At 41.8% G+C, this 18,781-nt stretch overlaps 1 protein-coding gene across 2 annotated transcripts in view; it reads right to left on the bottom strand.

The window, feature by feature from the left end:
• Nucleotides 1-396: 396 nt before the first annotated feature.
• The window catches only part of LOC141016522 (enhancer of polycomb homolog 1-like), a 31,169-nt gene continuing 12,784 nt past the window's right edge, over nucleotides 397-18,781 (bottom strand). For both annotated transcript variants that reach the window (XM_073490921.1, XM_073490920.1), the window contains 13 exons: nucleotides 15,899-16,058; nucleotides 11,849-11,994; nucleotides 11,555-11,761; nucleotides 10,172-10,320; nucleotides 9,839-9,986; nucleotides 9,413-9,577; nucleotides 8,749-8,838; nucleotides 8,261-8,409; nucleotides 7,457-7,893; nucleotides 4,749-4,870; nucleotides 4,519-4,657; nucleotides 3,081-3,450; nucleotides 397-1,893 (listed from right to left, as the gene is read on the bottom strand). In XM_073490921.1, the coding sequence (XP_073347022.1) occupies nucleotides 1,821-1,893; nucleotides 3,081-3,450; nucleotides 4,519-4,657; nucleotides 4,749-4,870; nucleotides 7,457-7,893; nucleotides 8,261-8,409; nucleotides 8,749-8,838; nucleotides 9,413-9,577; nucleotides 9,839-9,986; nucleotides 10,172-10,320; nucleotides 11,555-11,761; nucleotides 11,849-11,994; nucleotides 15,899-15,998 (2,295 nt within the window). In that variant the 5' untranslated portion in view covers nucleotides 15,999-16,058 and the 3' untranslated portion in view covers nucleotides 397-1,820. The remainder of the gene's footprint in view (nucleotides 1,894-3,080; nucleotides 3,451-4,518; nucleotides 4,658-4,748; nucleotides 4,871-7,456; nucleotides 7,894-8,260; nucleotides 8,410-8,748; nucleotides 8,839-9,412; nucleotides 9,578-9,838; nucleotides 9,987-10,171; nucleotides 10,321-11,554; nucleotides 11,762-11,848; nucleotides 11,995-15,898; nucleotides 16,059-18,781) is intronic.

An 18,781-nucleotide genomic window follows, 5' to 3' on the forward strand; every position in this document is an offset into this window, starting at 1 on the left:
CCGAGCCAAAAGGGATTGAAACGTATTATTCACCTCCAGCCACCAAACAAAGGCTGTAAAAACTTTGCCCGTTATTCCCACCACACACACCCATTCAAGACAAAGACGACAAAAAAAACGAGACACGCTGGTCAAAACACATAATGCCCTGGATTTTTATTTCATTTTGTGACAATTCAAGAGGATTCTTAGTCTTTCCCGTGTGTGTTTGTGTATGTGTGTGTGTGTGTATGTGTGTGTGTGTGTATGTGTGTGTGTGGAGGAAGGGTCTACAAAAACAAAACAAAAACTCATGAATCAACTGGGCCATTGGAATGGGCATTGGGATTGTGGTACAGACAAAGAAAAACTACAAGTAGCCTTGTTCAGTACCAAACTCTTCACAGAAGAGAGTGATTTGTTTTTTTTAGGTTTTTTATTTTTTTCCCAAATGAAGGCACCCGATAACTTGTGGTTCATGGCCTCGCAGCCTTCTGGAGAGTTTTTAAAAGTAGAGAAAACTGTCTTCTTTTTTTTTTAATTAATACATGTTTTCTTCCTTATTATGTAGAAGCTGGAATGATAATAAATGTCAGTTACTGCATTTTTTTTTTTCTTACTCCCTTAGTTTTTTTTTCTTTTCTTAAAGATCAACAAGTAACAAAAAAATGAAGTCTTTTGTGAGGGGAATTAAAAATTAACAAAAAAAAAAAAGTGGGAGATACAAAAATATTTATTTTTTAAAAAATGATGAGAAGGTGGGGGATTATCTTTTAGAGGAAACAAAAAGTAAAGAGGCCGTCTGGTGCAAACCAGAGGCCAAAAATCATACAAAAGCAGCATCAATCAATTAAAGAAACAAATTATATAGTGCTTAGATAAGTCAGAAGCAGCAAAGTCTTCTGGGAAAGAGTCGTCATCCCCATTATTTTGTTACTTGTCTCAGGAATAATATATGTATGGAAGAGCTTTGTGGAAACTGATTAACCCACTGACAAACTGATGCCTACAACAAACAAATTCACACCCGTCGTCTTTCTTCTACCGCCCTGCGCCTGAATCTGTATGAATGCATGTCTCCATGGATTCAACATGACACATGGGAACATCATGGAAGAAACGCCCGACAGAAATCGGGGCGAGCCCCCCGGCCATGTTCACAACATCCAAAAGAATACAGAGTTTTTTTTTTTTAATCTAGCTAAACACTGACTACAGCACGGGGGAACCGGTGAGGGGTACAGTGTATAAAAAGAAACAAAAAAAAAAAGGATTAAAAAAATTAAAAAACATGAACGGAAAAAAAAAAAACCCTTTTGTAAACACGGCACAATAAATAGATCAAACAGCAGGTTCCGCACCATGCATGTGATGACATACATTTTTCTGTGGTACAACTTTCACACCTCATACTCGCACCAGTTGCAGTTTGTCGTTTTCTCTTTTTAATTCTGATTTTTTTTCTTTTTTTTAATATCTCGAGTGCAAAACATCACAAATGAACAATTTCTGTATTCAAGTAATGTTATATACAAGAACAGGGAGTGGGAGGAGGGGGTATTACAAATATGCAGTACTGTACATATAATTGCCATATTAAGAATTTACAGACGATCTCTTATTAACAGTAACAAATAGGGAAATGGGGGGGAGAGAGGAAAAAAAAAAAATTTTGTACGAGACGAGCATTGCAATTAAGTCCCAAAACAGTTACCATGGAAACCCAGCCTTGCCGTGCTCATTCCGCCGCCACGTTGCTTTCACGACTAACGAACGATGCATAGCACCTAAAAAAAACAACGACAAAGGAGTCACGCTTCCCCCGTGCTGCGTACGGGAGGCTACGTAACCTCCATGGCCATTGTGTTCTCTGATAGACTGTTCAGTGCTGGCTTGTCCTGTTCGTGATTCTCCCTGCGGGCAGAAGAAGACAAAAGACGGTAAGACGCACGGCGAGCAGTCGGCATTTAAAATACTTAAATCTAATGTAGAAATAGACTTCTTCTGCAAGTAGTGAAACCCGAAATGAGTTCAATACTAATATTTTCCCCTGGACGCCTGGATGGCTGTGCGTTGTACGCCAATCCTAAAATAGTTGGTACTCAGTATAAAGAATCATTTCAAAACAAAAACAAACCCACGGTCATCTGAACTTATTTGAAATCTGTTGGTGTCATCAAACTAAGAGTAAGCATTAATTTACACAAATAAATGAGGTTATAAGATTAAACAGGATTGCAAGTAACGATTATTTTCCTTGTCATTTAATTTAATAGTTGACATCTAATTGATTAGTCAGTGAAGCTTTATTTAATATTGCCTTTGTACTGTTGTAAAATTGAAAATATGTCAGCCTCACTTTTTCAGAATCATGGTTATATTTAATTTTGCCAAAGTTTCGTTCCAAACCAGACAGAACAATGGAAAAAAAGGCAGAACCGATGTCTTAGGCTGAATTTCCTAAAGCTCCTACAGTGGAAAAGCCCTTCAGTGGTCACCTGCTGTCCTTTATTTACAGATAGAGTTGAGGCCAGAAATGTATAACGGGACCCATAAAATCATTATTTAACTGCATTTCTTCACTACGCCTAAACTTATGAACATCAATAAAGAATAACTGGCCTATCACGATGGGTGATCTCTAATTTAAACTTTCTGTTTTTTTGGAAAATCTACACACTGAAGCCACTAAGTGCTTGTAAATGACACTGGTAAAAGGTCATAAACTAGTTTCATGGGGAAAATAACAAAAGGCTTTTCTTCTGTTTAGTAACTCCAGCAGTTGTGTTTCTGGTAAAACTTGCCTGAGTACAACAGTTTACCAGTTGGCTAAATAAAGTGCCAAGAGCTCAACATATCTTCTATTGTTGTATTGTTATGTTTGTTGGCACCATTCTGTTCACAGTGTGGAGATGTAAACAGGATATCTTATTTCATCTGGAGCAGCTGTGATTACATTTGTAGTAATACTGTTCTGTCTTATACAAGTATTTTCTAAAAAACCTGACGTGTCACCTTTCATCTGAGTAGACTATGCTGGGCTCTGGTCCACAAACTGCCCGACCTGGTCTTTCTCCCACCGGCTGCGTGTCTGTTCTCACCTGGGCACTATGTCCAGCGGCGAGGCCGAGGCTGTAGTGACCTTGGGTTTCTGACAGTTGGCGGTGGCGGCTGCTGCATGGGCGAGCTTTAAGGCGGATGTCGACATGGTGGCGCTCAGCGTCCGGGGGGCGTGGACACGCTTGCCGGTTGGGACCCCCAGACGGTGGCTGTTGTTGTTTCCCAGCAGGACCTGAGTGGTGGCGGTAGTGGTTGTGGTGTTGGCAGGGTGGGCGGTGCCGTTGTTGGTACTGGTGGAGCTGCTGGTGGTGCAGGGGTGGAGCGAGGCAGGTGTCGGGGTAGTGGTGGGAGGCGCCGGGGCAGCGGGGGAAGGGGACGCTGTGCTCGAGAGGTGCAAGCCCTTGTAGACACCTGAGGGGTCAAAAGAGGCCGGGCAGTGGTGGGGGAGGGGAATATGGTTGGTGACAGGGGTGGAGTTGGGGTTTGGAGATGGAGGGTTTTCATTAGCAACTGTTCTGAGTGCTTCAGGTTTCCAAAATTACTAAGTTTTAAAGTACATAAAGCTTCTAAAATGTCTCAAACTGTGTGATTAGTTTTCCTTTACAACTGAAAAAAAGCAGCTGTTGGAAATGTGCTGAGCTGGTGTGACATCTTTTAAACCTCTGCACACGTCTTAACTTTAACAAACTTAGCAGATATTTAATATTGTGCTCATTTCTTTCAGACAGAAGGTCATTTATGAGCTGGATTCATTTCTTTTCACCACCGTCACGAGACAGTAAACGTTAGAACTAAAATTCTCTCACAACGGTTATCGGACTGAGTTTTATCTGCGAAGGACAGATCCTTGGTGCACCGTTCTCATCTGCACAATAATCTCAAATGGAAATTCTACTTTGTCACTTTTTCACAGTTATCTCCTAAATCCTGCTGCCTGAAATGACATCTGTTGTTGGGGGTTTAGTGCTGCAGGTTTTGTTCAGTGTGCTTTGTGCCGTTATCTGCTCTTTCACTGCACTCCATTATGAGTTTTAGGCCTGTAATTACTTTACTCTCATTGTTTGCTTTGTCTGTTCAGTGTCACTGTGTTGCTGCTCTCGGGTGAAGTGCACTCTAAATTTGAATTGCTTTTAGTTTCCACAACTTTGCGGCTGCATTGTTTTTCAAAACAAATTAGATTTTGGGAGGTTCAAATAATCACATGTTGGGGTAAGTGTTGGCAAATACTGACAGTAATAAAACGCTCCCAATGCTGCCTGTGGTTGTGAATAATCGAGATGGTCATCAGAGAAACAAGGCAGTAAATAAGAGACCAATGACCATCTAATGGAATAAAATGAGGATAATTACTCAAGCTATTCCTGTGACTGACAATGTCTCTTTTAGGGTTTGTGCAGCTTTTTAACATTAAAGTTAAGTGTTTCAATCCATCTTGTAACAATAGTGCTGCTCAAAGTCTCTGTTGGAGGGTTGTCATACCTGAGGGGGAGAGGACGCCGTTGACTCCGCCTCCCAGGGCTAGCTCCTCCTTGGTTTTGAGAGCCAGCAGTTGGTCGGCGGTGACGAGGGCCGAGGCGGCGAACTGAGCGCTGGCCTGGTCCAACGTATTTGCCAGGCCCTGTCGGGGGAGAAGAAAAACTGTTGAAGTCACTGAAGAGAGTGAAAATCAATTTCTGCGTGACAACCTGGAGAGACTGTGGGATACTGACGTGTGTGCTGTTTGCAGTGGTGGTGCTGTTGGCTTGCTGTTGCAGCTGGATCTGCTCCAGCTGCTGTTTCTGCATCAGGGCCAGCTGCTCCAGATGCTGCTGGTACTGTTCGGCTGTGAAAGCTGAGAGAGATGAGAAACCGGAAATTAAGATTCATACCGTCATAGATAACATAAGACTCTCATGTACCAGACTAAATGTTGAGACTGAACCAAGTCTTCTGCTGAGAAACATGATGGCCAAGTTGTGATGAGGTTTGTAAAAGGGCGCGCTGAGTCATTAAGGATGACCAAGATAACTCCGTGTACGCAAACCATTTCTTCCTTTTACAAATCTTCAAGACTTTGGGTGGTTCTATAGCTGTATGCCTCTTTAAACGAAGAACTAGGGACTGACTGTTGCATCGCCTCGTGTCGCTTGCGTCTCGGCCAAAAAGCTGCACTTGAACGCACCGTAAAGAATGCAGCCATCAACCAACAACTTCCTATGTTCTACGCCTGCATGAGAGGAAATAATTCGCCAAACCACGAGGTGGTGGTAGTTCGTTTATGTCATTAAAAAAAAGGGAAACCGAAACTGTTCTTAGGATAAATCATTTTCAGACCACTCTTGCTCACATAACTGCACTAAATTAATGACATCACAAAAAATACAGTAACTGTATTTTCAAGAAATGAGAAATCTGTAAGAACTAATACACCACTAGTATCGTTAAGCCTGTCATGGCAGACCGACCCAACACGATTAAGAAATTCTCATTTGCAGACGAGACGTGGTGCTTCATCAGCCTTAGCAAAGTCATATTGGTGCTCGCCAACCATTGCTTTTCTGCACCTTAGCACATATTCCAGCTTTAAATAATATACTGGGTAGCAAAAAAAAATCTGATTACTGTTAATTATTCCAGTTTCTCCCAGACATCTGCCTTCTTCTGTACTCGTCAAAGTTCACCCGTGGTCTGATTTACATCCCAGTCGTTTATCCTATAAATAACATGGTTAAGACCATGTTATTTATAGGATAAACTTTGTTTACTGGCTTTCTATTGATTATGAAGTCCTATTCCCACATTTCAAGGTATTACGTGGCCTTGAGCCTCAGTGCAATATTGATTCTCATTCCCTGTGAGCCTTTCAGTTGTCTACTTCACAGGACTCACTCATTAGAAAGTCGCAGCTCGTATTCTGACACGCCTCCATCAGGAAGAGCCGTCACGCTTATTGTAATGCAATCTGACACCGTCTCATTTAATCAAAAATACTCCACCTATTAATTACAATCCACCTGAACGGCTTCTCTCTGCACACTGAACACATCTGGGCAGAGCGACTGTAGTTGTGGTTTGGTTTCTTGCAGAATCTCTTGTTCATTACATCAGTGCACAATCAGGTTGGTTTTTTTTAGATGAAATCAAAAGGCAGTTGTTTTTTCATGCAAATGAAACAGACACAACTCCTGTAAACTGCTTGTAGCAACATTAAGACACCAACCGCCTGACTGCCCTAACACCAACACCACCAGGGACCTGTGGCATTTAGTTTGTATTCAACGCTCCACGCCTCAGTGTCCACACAGCCCAACAAATCCTGTGCATCTCATGAATTTATTCATCAAGCCCAGTCTTAATTGACACCTCGTGGACTGGGTGGGGTGTGAGGTGATGCAGTGTGAATGCCAAGCAAGAGCTGCACCTGATGAACGACAAAAACTGTTTTCACAATGCAGCCGAGTGACAGGACGGAGATTGGTCCTGCAATTAAAACACTCCAAGAGAAACAATGATCACTACAACAACGGAAAAAGAGAAAATTTGGACGTACAAAGGAAGCAGCGAGTGTTGATCCTGAATAATTTCACGGACGAATAGTTGCCAATTACCCCTCCGAACTAACACACTTCTTAAAGTGTCAGTTCAACCAAAACAGTAGTATCCTGTCACATCTCCTCTCCAACACAATCAAGACCGAATGGGATGTCATTTAAGTTGCTAGTGTTCAAGAATTTATGGCTGTAGAAGCCTTACTATCATATATTCCCAGTCTTTCCAACCAAGTCTGAAAACTCAACTGAACGAGCTGAGTGAGTGTTGAACTGCAGGACAATCATGAAATCTGTTTTAACAAAAGATTACATTCCACCTTCAGTGGTGAGCCTTGTGTGTGTCACCACTAACAGAAAAACAGAAAACATACCACTTTACCAAATGTAATGGTTTGTGTTGATCAGTCTGAGCTGCTGTGGTTAATTCGGTTTGCTTTTCTTTTCCAGAAACGTGGCAAGCTGATTGCAGAGGTTTTTTTAATTAATTTTTAATTTTCTCTTTTTACAGAACAAACATTCCATGTATAAACTAATTACCCAGAGTAATTGGGACAAAGTCACTGGGAGAAACAAACTTTTACTAAGATTTTATTCACCTCTGTTGTAGTGGGGTGACAGCAGAAATCACAGCTGTGCGTATCTCAACACTTCAGCAAATAAAACCCAAACTGTTGGCATGGCCGAGGAATTTCATGTTTTTGCAACAATCAGGAAACCAACTCGTAGGTAGAAGACAAGTGGTGCTGGTGGTGTATGTGGGTATACGCATGCTATTATAATTAAGTCTCTTATCAAAGAAAAGATGGCCGTATGCAACTCCAAGCCATGAATACAAAGTGACGACAACCAGACAGAATGAATCCACCATGTGCAGCCAATCGACTCACCAGCAGTGGGTGCGGGTACAGGGATAACCCTCACCGGGCGATGCGAGCCGAAGGGCTGTCCCCCAGCTGTGGAGGACGAGACTGGCCGCTTCAGGCCTCGACTCAACTTCCTGAAAAGCGGGTGGGCATTGTCCAGCTCGTGTAGTGGTAGTGTCCGTGGTCTAAAGTGCCTCCATCGGCACGACTTTATATTCAACAGTATCTGACTGAGGTCCGTGGAAGAGGGAGACGAAAGAGAGGAGTTGAAGGTGGAGGAACTTCTGTCTGAGGTATTTGTTTCTGAGGTACTGGCAAACTTGTCGGTGGCCGGCGAGCGTGAAGTAGTTGTAGGAGGTGGAGGAGATGGTGGAGAGGGGGGAAGAGGCAGGTCGAGCATTTCTGGATCCAGTCCGTGGAAAATGTTGTCATAGTCCGTGTACGCCCTGTCCAGCAACACCCTGCGAGCAACAGAGAAGGTCAGGTCATGTGCACCAACAGTGGGACATGTCAATGCCGATAATGTAGGTGATAACAATTTGTCTCAGAACAGCTGCTTTCCAAGGTTTATGTATCAAAGCAGCCATCTTATAAGTCTACTAGTAAGATTTAAGAGCAAAAGTGAATCCTTCCTTGCCACCAAAGGAAAGTTATTTGCAGCTTAACTATTAGCCACCATGGCCTGTGAGATGTGAAGTGAAATTATAGCATGCTACATGGCTAGCATAGCACTACACAAGCCATTACGAAGGTGCGCATTTGACTAGCAAATAGCATGGCAAAGTAAAAAAGAAAAATGCAAATCTGAGAAACAGGAATTCCACTGACCTGCCGCCTCGGCCCACGCGTCGTCGAGCCATGCCGAGGCAGCGCCGCGGCACGGTAAGCGTTGTGAGACTGTAGCGAAAGCGAGCTTCTGCCAAACCGTCCTCCCAGGGTCCACACCACGGCCAGCTACCCACACGATCCTGATGAGCCTGGAAGTAGACAGGATGTTCAACGTCAACCAGTCAGTTTACAAAGATCAAGCAGGAAAAATGAAACGGGTGAATGTTTTTTAATAAATCACTAAAGTGGTCTATTATTGAGATGTGAACTTATATCCTGCTCGACAGACTTTATAGCCAACTCCTCACATTACTTCAGCTTTGCTACATTACATTTACATTCACAGCATGTAATAATACAACAACTCGATGTGGATGATTGCAAACACTGGTTAAAACAGAAACAAAGAGCATTTAAATCCACCACCATGTAGAAGTAAAGCTCTACAATGCTTTTTATATACACTGTGTGATGATCAGAGTACTTACAGCGTAGTACTGGCAGCCTGCCTTCCTGCGAAAGGCGTAGGCACCGTCTGGGTCGTTCTCCTCCTCTGCTTCTGAGGAGCCCGAGTGCAGCTGTGGACACAGAGGTCAGTTGAGGAGCTGAATTTATAACAGCAAAGCCAGAGGTTGTGGTTTTAATACATTTTCCACCGGGTTTTGCAATTGGGAGTCGATGTATTAGGACAAAGGACAGTGGGGGAGCTGACTGCCTCTTTAAATCGCTGACAGCGGAGGTGTGGAGTTTGTTGCTATGTATTAAAACTTGTTCGAGGGGTGTTCAAGGGAATGTCACAAGCCCAATTAGTGGCCGGTTTGGGAAAAACAAACAAACACTTGCATCAGCTTCTCCTGAATTTCAGAAACGTCATATGTCAACTTACAGACTCAATTAATGAGTGTAGAAAAGTGATTTTCCGGCCTTCCTATGGTTCAAAATTACTATTTTAAACTTAACAATCTGCTGTTGTTGTTGTTGAACTGATTTGTGAAAATAAATAATGTGACCCACAAAATTCACTCGTAAACATCCAGCAAAAGTGTCTACAGATGATTGACACTCTGAGACGAGCGGTCATGCTTGGTCAGAATCGTCTACTTGGCTTTGCATGAATGAGCGCCCGTGTTTGTACGAGCTGTGCATATATACCTGGGAGAAGGGCTCGTCGTCCGAGCTGGGGAAGTCGTACTGGTTGAGGTCCTTGGCGTTGAAGACGAGAGGACCCGGATGGTGAGGGGGACCCGACGAGATAGGCAGCACCTTCTGCTTCTTCTCATACTTCCTCTTCTGCCGGGGAACGTCTGTCTTCTCAGGCTAAAACGGGGGAAAGAGGAGATGACTTGTCAGACTTTGAAGCACATTAAAAAGACGCCTCAAATCTTGCACACAAACCTCTTAAAATATCCTCAATATTACCCTTTCAAAGCACTTTTTTTCCAAGTTAGATTGAAAGTGTGACTGACGATGTGACCCTTGCTACTGTGTAGATAAATAACACTCTTCACACCGGCATGTTCTGAGTGCACATTTCAAATAACATGAAAAATGTCATCAGACATTTATCAAGAGCCTCACCTTAGACTTATAGTCCTTGAGGTCCATGTGGTCCTGGTGTCGGTACTGGTTAGTGAGGGGGACCAGGGGAATGATCTGCGGCCTCACCAATGCCCGCTCAGCCAACACCTCTGCCATTACCTCACCGCCGTAGTCTGACATGACGTTTCTGGAAAAGAAAAAAAACCCGAGGAAAAGGATTAACTGAAAGTGCTTTGACTGATCAACACAAAACATTTCATTTTGTAGAATAGTTTTCCCCTTCCAAGTCCATCAATGAAAATAGTGACGTATCCTCCAAAATCCTATTTCTGTATTGATGCATTTTGTGTGCAGCCCCGGAGGAAGGCTCACCTCTTCTCAAAGATCTCCAGTGTGAGATGCAGCAGCTCCCTCTTGCTCTTCTCCCTCCTCTTGATCATCTCCAGGATGGTGACGGCTCGGCTGAGATCCCTGCGTAGCTTCAGCATCTTCTCGTAGGACGCCTCGTCATTCTTACGATTCTGAGTGTGGGCAAAAAACATAATATAAGCTAAAATGATTGGATATAAACTTTATGAACAGCTTCATTGGTGCTTTGAGTCAAAACTGACATCTGGCAGGTTCTTGATGAACATTTATAAAGTTGTCGGGATGAAAGCAGACATATCACAAAGATCATAAAAGGTAGATCAAGGCTAAATTCTTCAAATGACCACTTGGTGGCACACACAGCCTTCACGAGAGGGTCCAGAGGAAACAACACTTTCATAGTGCACTGTGTTCAGCAAGTGTGTATCGGTACATTAAGAAATAATCTACTGGAGTCTATGTAAAGTTCAGATGATTTTATCTTCAACAGGTGCAGTGTTTCTCAAACTATCTGGTGGATTGACAGAGTATTTTTATCTGATTTCTACATTATATGTCAAACAGTCATGAACTTTATGTATTCAAATATCTCATCAGGCACTTCAGCCTCTTTCTAAATAAACCATCGCACCGTCATCAATCACCATTTCACAGAGAAGCTCTGCTTGTTGAGCAGACAAATGGAAAACTATTCAAAAGCAGACTAAATCTCATACTTCGACTTTTAATTCATTCTGTAAACACTGCACTGACTCACTGACTGATTGACTGACTGACTGACTGACACAAAGCTATGTCCGGACACAATACACTCATACGTGAAGTAAGATGTGCTTTGTTAAATGTGGTTGCGGTGCCCGACAGCATTCTTCTTTTGTCAGTCTGTCAGGGTGAGATACTGTGAATCTACGGCACAGGTGAGTCATGCAGTATTTACAATACAGCAAACTGGATCGAGTTAATCTGACCGAGCTTCACAATAGACAGTGACAAAGTGAAATTTAATGGCTGTGTGAAAATTACCTAATGCAAGGAGGAAGTCAGTCTCACATGACAAAGCACCATTTTTTGTCCCTGTCATAGTCACCTTGACACTGACTGCATGTCAGAAACTGACCCTGTTCTATATTAAAAGTAAAAAAAATTTGGAAGCAACACATGAACGTAACTATCTTTAAATATATGCTCAGATCCATATAGAAGAAAAACCCAGCAGAATGGCAACCTGCAGGTATAAGAGCGATGTTTTAGAAGTATTTCAACAAAATAAAAGAAATGAATGTGCAGTGCAAGGTATGTAATGCTTAACTTTTGAATCATAAACCGACTAGTTTGATGTTTAACCATTTCTTTACAAACCGCCATTTAAGTTTAAAGATTACTGACCTTCCTGGTCTGCATCTTCTCTGTGCGCCGTCGGAAGGCCACATAGGGGTCACTGGTGCTGGAGCCGTCCCGCTTCTCCTGCTTGACGGTGGGGATGAGCGAGTTGGCCTTGCTGTTTTTCCTCTTGCGGCTCCAGTAGTCAAAGACCTCCTTTATAAGCTCGTCGTCCTCCTTTAGCAGCAGTTTGGCCTCTGGAAGGCTCACCAGCTAAAATTAAATGTGGTCACAGTTTTTCCAAAAGCTCACTGCATTTGTCTTGGCATTGGTCTGTAAGTTAACAGAAACTGTACCAACCTGCTGTCCACTGCCCTTCTCTAGCCGATCGATCATCTCCTCAAACTGCAGGAGGCTAATCTCCATTTTCTTTTTCAGCTTGTTAACAAACGCATCGTCGTCCGAGTCCAGGTCGTAGTCGGGCTGCTCTGTGTCCAAGCTGAAAGCTGCAGGGAGGTCGAGAAAAGGAAACAGACTTTAGGCTGGGATAGATAAGTCTATGGGCTACGAAAACAAAAACTAAAGGAGTTGTGGGTAGTGGGACAAAGAATTTGCTTGTGAAGATAAATAAAATAAACTCATGACCTGGTAATGAAATTTTTTATGAAGTTTTTTATTCTTTGGCCCGTCTGGAATTTAATTTTCAGAAGGTAACACACAAACTCCAAAATGTTGTTGGTGTTTATGTCCACTGTTCTTCTCACGTCATCCCCATATTTCGATAAGCATTTGGTGTAATTGCCCTCATGTTTTGAACTTCATTTTAAAAAAGGGGACCATTACAGCGTCTAGTTTATCTGTGATCAGTGATACTGGTATGTGGGGTGCGGGGGGAAATCACAGTTTGGAATTTATTTTAATCACAACTTCATTACGATCCCCTGAACTGAAACACAGAGCCGAGAGTCAAAATTCAGCTTTAATGGTCTGATAATGACTGAAAGCACCGCATGCAGCAATACAAAACATCATCGAGCCTGTTTCCATCAAAGTTCATTAAACTTCACTGCTGAACAATCACTTTGAAATACAAAATACACTTTCCATGAACCCAAACTTTTACTTTTTGTTTGAAATGGAGCCGGGCACACCAGAGCTCATTTTCATCCATCAAATTGCACAAGCACAAAAAAAAAAAAAACACAACTCCCAATCCACTTTCACTGTTTTATAAGATTCAACAAAGAGCCAAGTCCTCTTTGTACAGATAATGACAGGCTTTCTATCAAACACATACAAGTGGTTGCTTGGCAATGTGACTGTCAAGGCCACTCTTTACCTCGAGCGTATTTAAAAGAGTTATTCAGATTCAGTTATTCAGAATACATTCAGTGTCAGTTTGTGTTTGCTGCCAAGTCACAGAGCCAGTGCACAAAGAGATGTATACAGTACATCCTCTACTCGGGAACACTGTGGCAAGGTTACCACCTACACAGCAATCCATATTTAGAAGTCATCATTTAATGATTAAGAATTTGAATGGCAAGGTGTTCAGCACTGCTACATAGCTGAGATCAGCATGCAGCCTGACTTATGAAAAGAAAACACTCAAAATAAAACAAGTCTGAGCATTAAATTAAGAACATTACTACTAGACCGCTAGACAGATGCTGACCAAACTGTTTCACTACTGCTACACAATGATAAACAGACACAAACCTGTCCCGTTTTAAGGAAATTAGAAACACAGTTGGACCAGTCTGCAGACTCAGTCATAACAAAATAAAACAGGGGCTGCAGTGAGAAACTGAAGAATTCAGAAACTGTAAATATATTGCTGGAAAAAACAAACTAATGTAATGAGACAGTGGAGGAAAGATGACATAACCCGACACCCCGCAAACCACAGGAACTGCAGTATCTGAAGCCAAAACATAAGATAGTTTTATCCTCTAATGTCTTAATTGGATAACTAATTTCCCTGATGTTTAAAGTTAGACTAGGCCACCAGTCTTTGTATTGGCAGATAAATGCTTTAAAATTAAACATCAGCATTGGCCTGAAATGAACGTTCCTCCTGATATGACTCTGATCGGGCTGATATGAAACGGTGATGCTTTGACCAAGTCGTTTTCTATAATTTTCCTGGTGAGTGTGTACATTTTGAAGAGCATTGTGCATCTGCACCTGTGGGCCATCACAATTAGAGTAGGCATAACAATGTAAATTCGACTGCAGGAGAGACTTGATGTTCTTTGCAATTAGGTGGAGAGAAAAAAAAATGTGTGCATATATCCGTATCGGCCAAAATGAGATGGAAAATATCAGCATAGTGGATATTTGCAAAAATCCAATTTTGTGCATCCCTGCAATGTCATCTATAAAAAGGATGACAATGTATGAAACATATTACATCTCAGATGCAAAACAAACCTGCACTGTTAACTTTAGTAATGGTGGCTTGTTCATGCCATTTCTATGCAAATAAGGTCAATTTGTAATTTAAAAGTTTACATTAACAGAATGATAAGTTTAACTGACTAGTAGACATTAACATTTAATGGACTAGTTGACTGATCGTGCATATCCTGAGTATATATTCATATAAAACCGATGCAGTTTCTTTCTACAGAAGATATATTATTCATTAAACTACACAGGACTAATGGCCCATAGTTATCAGGAATAAATAGGTGCTTTAACAGCCCACCCAGCATCTGTTAGATCTCAAGGTTAGGGACACACTCGATGATTATCAGGCATAATTACAGCAGATTTGCACTTCAGACAACTGAAAGCACGGGGACTGACTGGAGCGAACACACTATAGAATATCTGGCTGTTTTTGTGTGGACTTTGGTACATTCAGTTCCATCCAACCCAGTGAACCATGTACTGACCTGACACTTTATCAGACAATTTAATGGAGTTTGCATTTATGTGTATATAAAAGCTAAATAATGCACACTGAGTGTTTCTGCAGGTCAAAGATACATCAGTATCACTTCAGTTGAAGCATAAAATGTGACTCTTTGCCCTTCACTAATGGTTTAGTCAGGGTGAGCATATTTCTGACTCAAGAGACAGAATATAAAAGCCATCCTCTTACTTTGCTTTAGTCTGAGTTTCTCAAGCCTCAGTGACCGGTCAGACTGTCTTCAACCCACCTCTGGCACGCCTGCCTCAGAACTCACAGCCAGCAGTGTGTTTGTGTTTTACATCAGCAACCACTGCCACACCTGCTGAAATCAAAATCGCCTGCCTTCCATCAGACATGCACAGCTAGTGTACCATCAGAGAGCAACCAATGTACAGACCAAAGTATGTACTGCTCATCTCTGGAACGATAACCTCTGTCCAGATTGAAGTAAAGCAAATTGCTTTCATAGTGAGCTACAATCAAGGCAACGGGCTACAACAGATGGGATATATGGTTATTGAATAAAACCGAAAGCTCACAAGCGGGATTATATAGGATTTTTTTTTTTCAAGGTTTTTTCATTTTAAAATCTCAATATTCTTGTTTCTTTACTGCAGTTACAGGTATTGCTTTTCTGCTGTCACCTTGAAAAATAACCGCTGCATAAACAAGACAACAGACAAACACTTTTCTACTTTTTTGATATTTTTCTACAAACGCCAACCTTTCCAGACCTGGAAATGATCAATACTACCTTTTCCCACACGTCTCAGACTGTCTAGACCTCTTGGGAGACCCTGAAATTAGTCCGACAGCAATTTGACCGAACCAAACATTTGTCATTTCAGCTCTCGACTGATAACGGTGTCTCTGTTTAGGGTACCGCAAATTGCTTTCCTCTGAGAAACAATCACAGAGACCACTTGTGACAGACATGGTTACTGAAACTAAGCAATCAAACAAACTCATTTTCTTTGATATTATTACTGAATGAGGCAATCTCACAAACTCATTTACTCTGACAAACATATGACGACTCAGTAAAAGCTCAAAACACACACGCCTGATGCCATTAAATGGATGAATAGCTGTCAAAAACAACAGAACCGCTTTTATAAATCATCAGTCACTGAATGGAAGTGAAAGCCTTTTACACAACCAACATAGCCAAGTTCATATATTCACTTTTAATGCCACACGTGTTTAAATGTCATTTCAGTCAGAAACATTTGCACTATAAAGCTGAGTATCAGGTCTAAAGTGATGTTTATACAAAAAAGTCTCAAAAATGGTACACTAATGTGAAATATTCAACTAATTGCCACTTCATTTTGATCAACAACACCCCAGTGTCATTAAATGCATTCAATATAATTGAGGGAAACGCTATTACGATCTAATGAAACAAACCAAGGTCCCTAATCTACTGCATCAAACTCATTTTCTCTGCTTTCTGCATCACATATTTGCCATTAGAGAAGCCCACTTACGCTGTATGTGAATTAGCTGCTTTGGCATCTTGTAGTCCCCAGGGTAGAGGGATTCGTAGTAGGTGATGTTGCTCTCTGCCTCGGGGACCGGGATGACCATGTTGTCCCTCTTCTCGCCATATACCTGCTGCGCCGAGATGGCCCGCTGGAGATGGTGTTCCTACAGAGACACAGACGGAGGGTAAGATGTCTGGAAACACTGAGGATGGATGTGCTTCATGTTACTAGAGATTAGATCAAAACTGTGTAGCTCAATACCACCATGACAAATTAGATTGCACAACAGTTTTCTTGAAACCATTAAAGCTGGTGCCACACAGCTGGTCTCTGGTCTTTGAAAAGCTCTCACAGAATACAAGCAGCAAAGAGAGGGATTAATCAGCCAGGCTTATATATTGGGTGATACTAGCCCTTGTGGCTATGTTGGTATCAGTGTTAGGGACGCAACTGATTATTTTCATTTTCAATCCATCTGCTGATTTTCCTTTATCCGTCTATAAAATGCCAAAACAAAAGTGACTTCTTCAAATTGCTTCTTTTGTCCAACCAACAGTCCAAAACCCAAAGACTCTGCTGGACCATCAACTCATTGATTAAACAACTAATTGTTGCCATGCTGGCCAATAAGTAACAAGATACCGCAGTAAGGAAACGGCAACAACAAATCTAAAGGGAATCCAAGTTGTTTGTTTACATTATGTGTTCATTAAAAAGAAGAAATCACTATTTATCTATGAATCTTTATCAGAACCCACAAATATTGCCATCGGCCTCAAAAATCCAGTATGGATCAGGCTGGGCTGTACATCGCAGTAGATATGATTGGATGTCAACTGCAAGCAACACAGCTGAGAATGAGGCAGTGATCTTTAAAGCGTGAATGAAACAGCTTATGTCAATCATTGACTTAATACGTGACTTAACTGATGCAATGATCCATTTATCCTTATGCAGCAGCAGTTTAATTCAAAGTGGGTTTTTTTCCCCCTCAGCCATTAAAACTGGCAGCCATTATCAGCAACTCATTTCCATTTAAATTCATTTAAATACAGTGAAAGCAAACACCAACGTGTTTGGACATTAAATTTGGCCGTCAAAATATCCATGTAAGAGTTGAGTACACTGAACAGCATTGGTCCTTTAAAAAAAAAAAATAGAAAAAAAAAAAATAGCCAAACCTCCAAAAAGAGGCTACGACAAACTAATTTCAAGAAACTGTTCAAACAGATCACAACTTTACACCCATGTGTGACGCTATTGTGACAAGACAAAAGGCTCACACCCAACTGAAACATGATATCAAGCCTGGTAAACTTTGCCATGTTGGTGGGAAGAACAACATGCTGACTCACGCAGACACAAGCTAAATGTACACCTGCACACTGAGTTGTGGGAGGAAACTGACGATTATCCAGTTACACATTAAGCAACATCTGGCATGCAGACAATGACAATCCAAGAAGAACACCCTGTACAGGAACGAACAGGACTGCCAAGTGATACAGATTATTACAACATTTCAAATCAAATCCACACCGCAGGACAGAGTTTTGAATATTGAATCTTTTTTCACACGATCACTTTTCACCCAAAGCTATAAACTTAGATTCCACCTTCTTAAATGTGACTTTAGTCTGGTTTCTGAATGTCTTTAGGTTGTGGCCAAAAAAGATTTTGTCAACACGTTTTATTTAGTAGGATAGCACATAATCTACTTCACTGTCACTTTCACACTCCTCTCTTTCACTCATTTTGTTCCACTTTTCCAGAGAGCATCCACTGTGGCCGTCTATTCGAACTCTGATTGGTGACACACTACCTGTGTTACCCAATACCTGAACATACTGGTAGTTTAAATAACGCTTTGTGGGAGGAAATGGGCGTGTACTTTGAGGTGCAAGCCAAAAGCAGCAGACTTGCTGGCTTGCTATGTGGTAGGCTGTTAGATCTATCCATATCGAATAGAAAATGTCCAAAGTTTTTCTCATTGTTAGACATTAATTTTATCACGATACCTCAGCGAGCTCATTTATCCCCCAGCCCTAGAATACACCTGTAATGGTTATGAGAGATTGAATCTGAACCTGCCATCAAATCAATATCTCAGGAGCACACATACAGGAGAAAGCTTGTCACTGTTTTGTCTCCGACGCTGTCAGCTGGCCTTATCTACCCGCCACAAACGTGATGAGAGCCTGATGCTGCCAAGCCTGCTGAGGGCTAATGTGCCTGGAGGAAGGCAGACAGGCTGGATGGCTGACTAACTGGTTTGCTGGCAGGCTGCTCGTCTGAACCGTCACAGCCAGTCGTAGTAGCAGAGCCTTTGGCCCAGAGCTGGGCACGGCGCCACTGGCAGGCAGTCTGTCAACAAGGCAGCGTGCTGCCGGCCTCGTACGGCAGCTCTCTGGAGAGAAGGTGTGTGTGTTTATTGTTTTCCCTGCGGCTGTCAGAGACACAAGGGCAGTAGAGGAGGGGGAGGGACAGAATATCTGTGCCTGGGGAAGGTAGAGTGAGTGAATGAGTCAAAAATAAAGTGAAAATGTGTGTGTGTACGCTTAAAAGAATAAGTGAGAAAGGCTTGACAACAACTGCTCTGTTTCTCACGAAGAGAAACTGACTTCTGCTTACCGCCAACCACAACCACAATAAATCAGCCATGGCAGTCACTGTTGCGTAATGCATGCACCTCTTCAGATGAATGATATGAATGTTTTTCACCCAATACAGATAACTGAGAATCACCTGCTTCTCATGGCCAATACCAATAAGATGATTTCACATTTCTGTGTTTTAACAATTTCATAAGCTGTAATGATGATAATACACATAGAAGCTTATCAATTTTGATGTGTCTAAACCCTTACCTGACATGTATTGTAAATT

The sequence above is a fragment of the Pagrus major genome, chromosome 21 (assembly GCF_040436345.1).
Source record: "Pagrus major chromosome 21, Pma_NU_1.0".
NCBI lineage: Eukaryota > Metazoa > Chordata > Actinopteri > Spariformes > Sparidae > Pagrus > Pagrus major.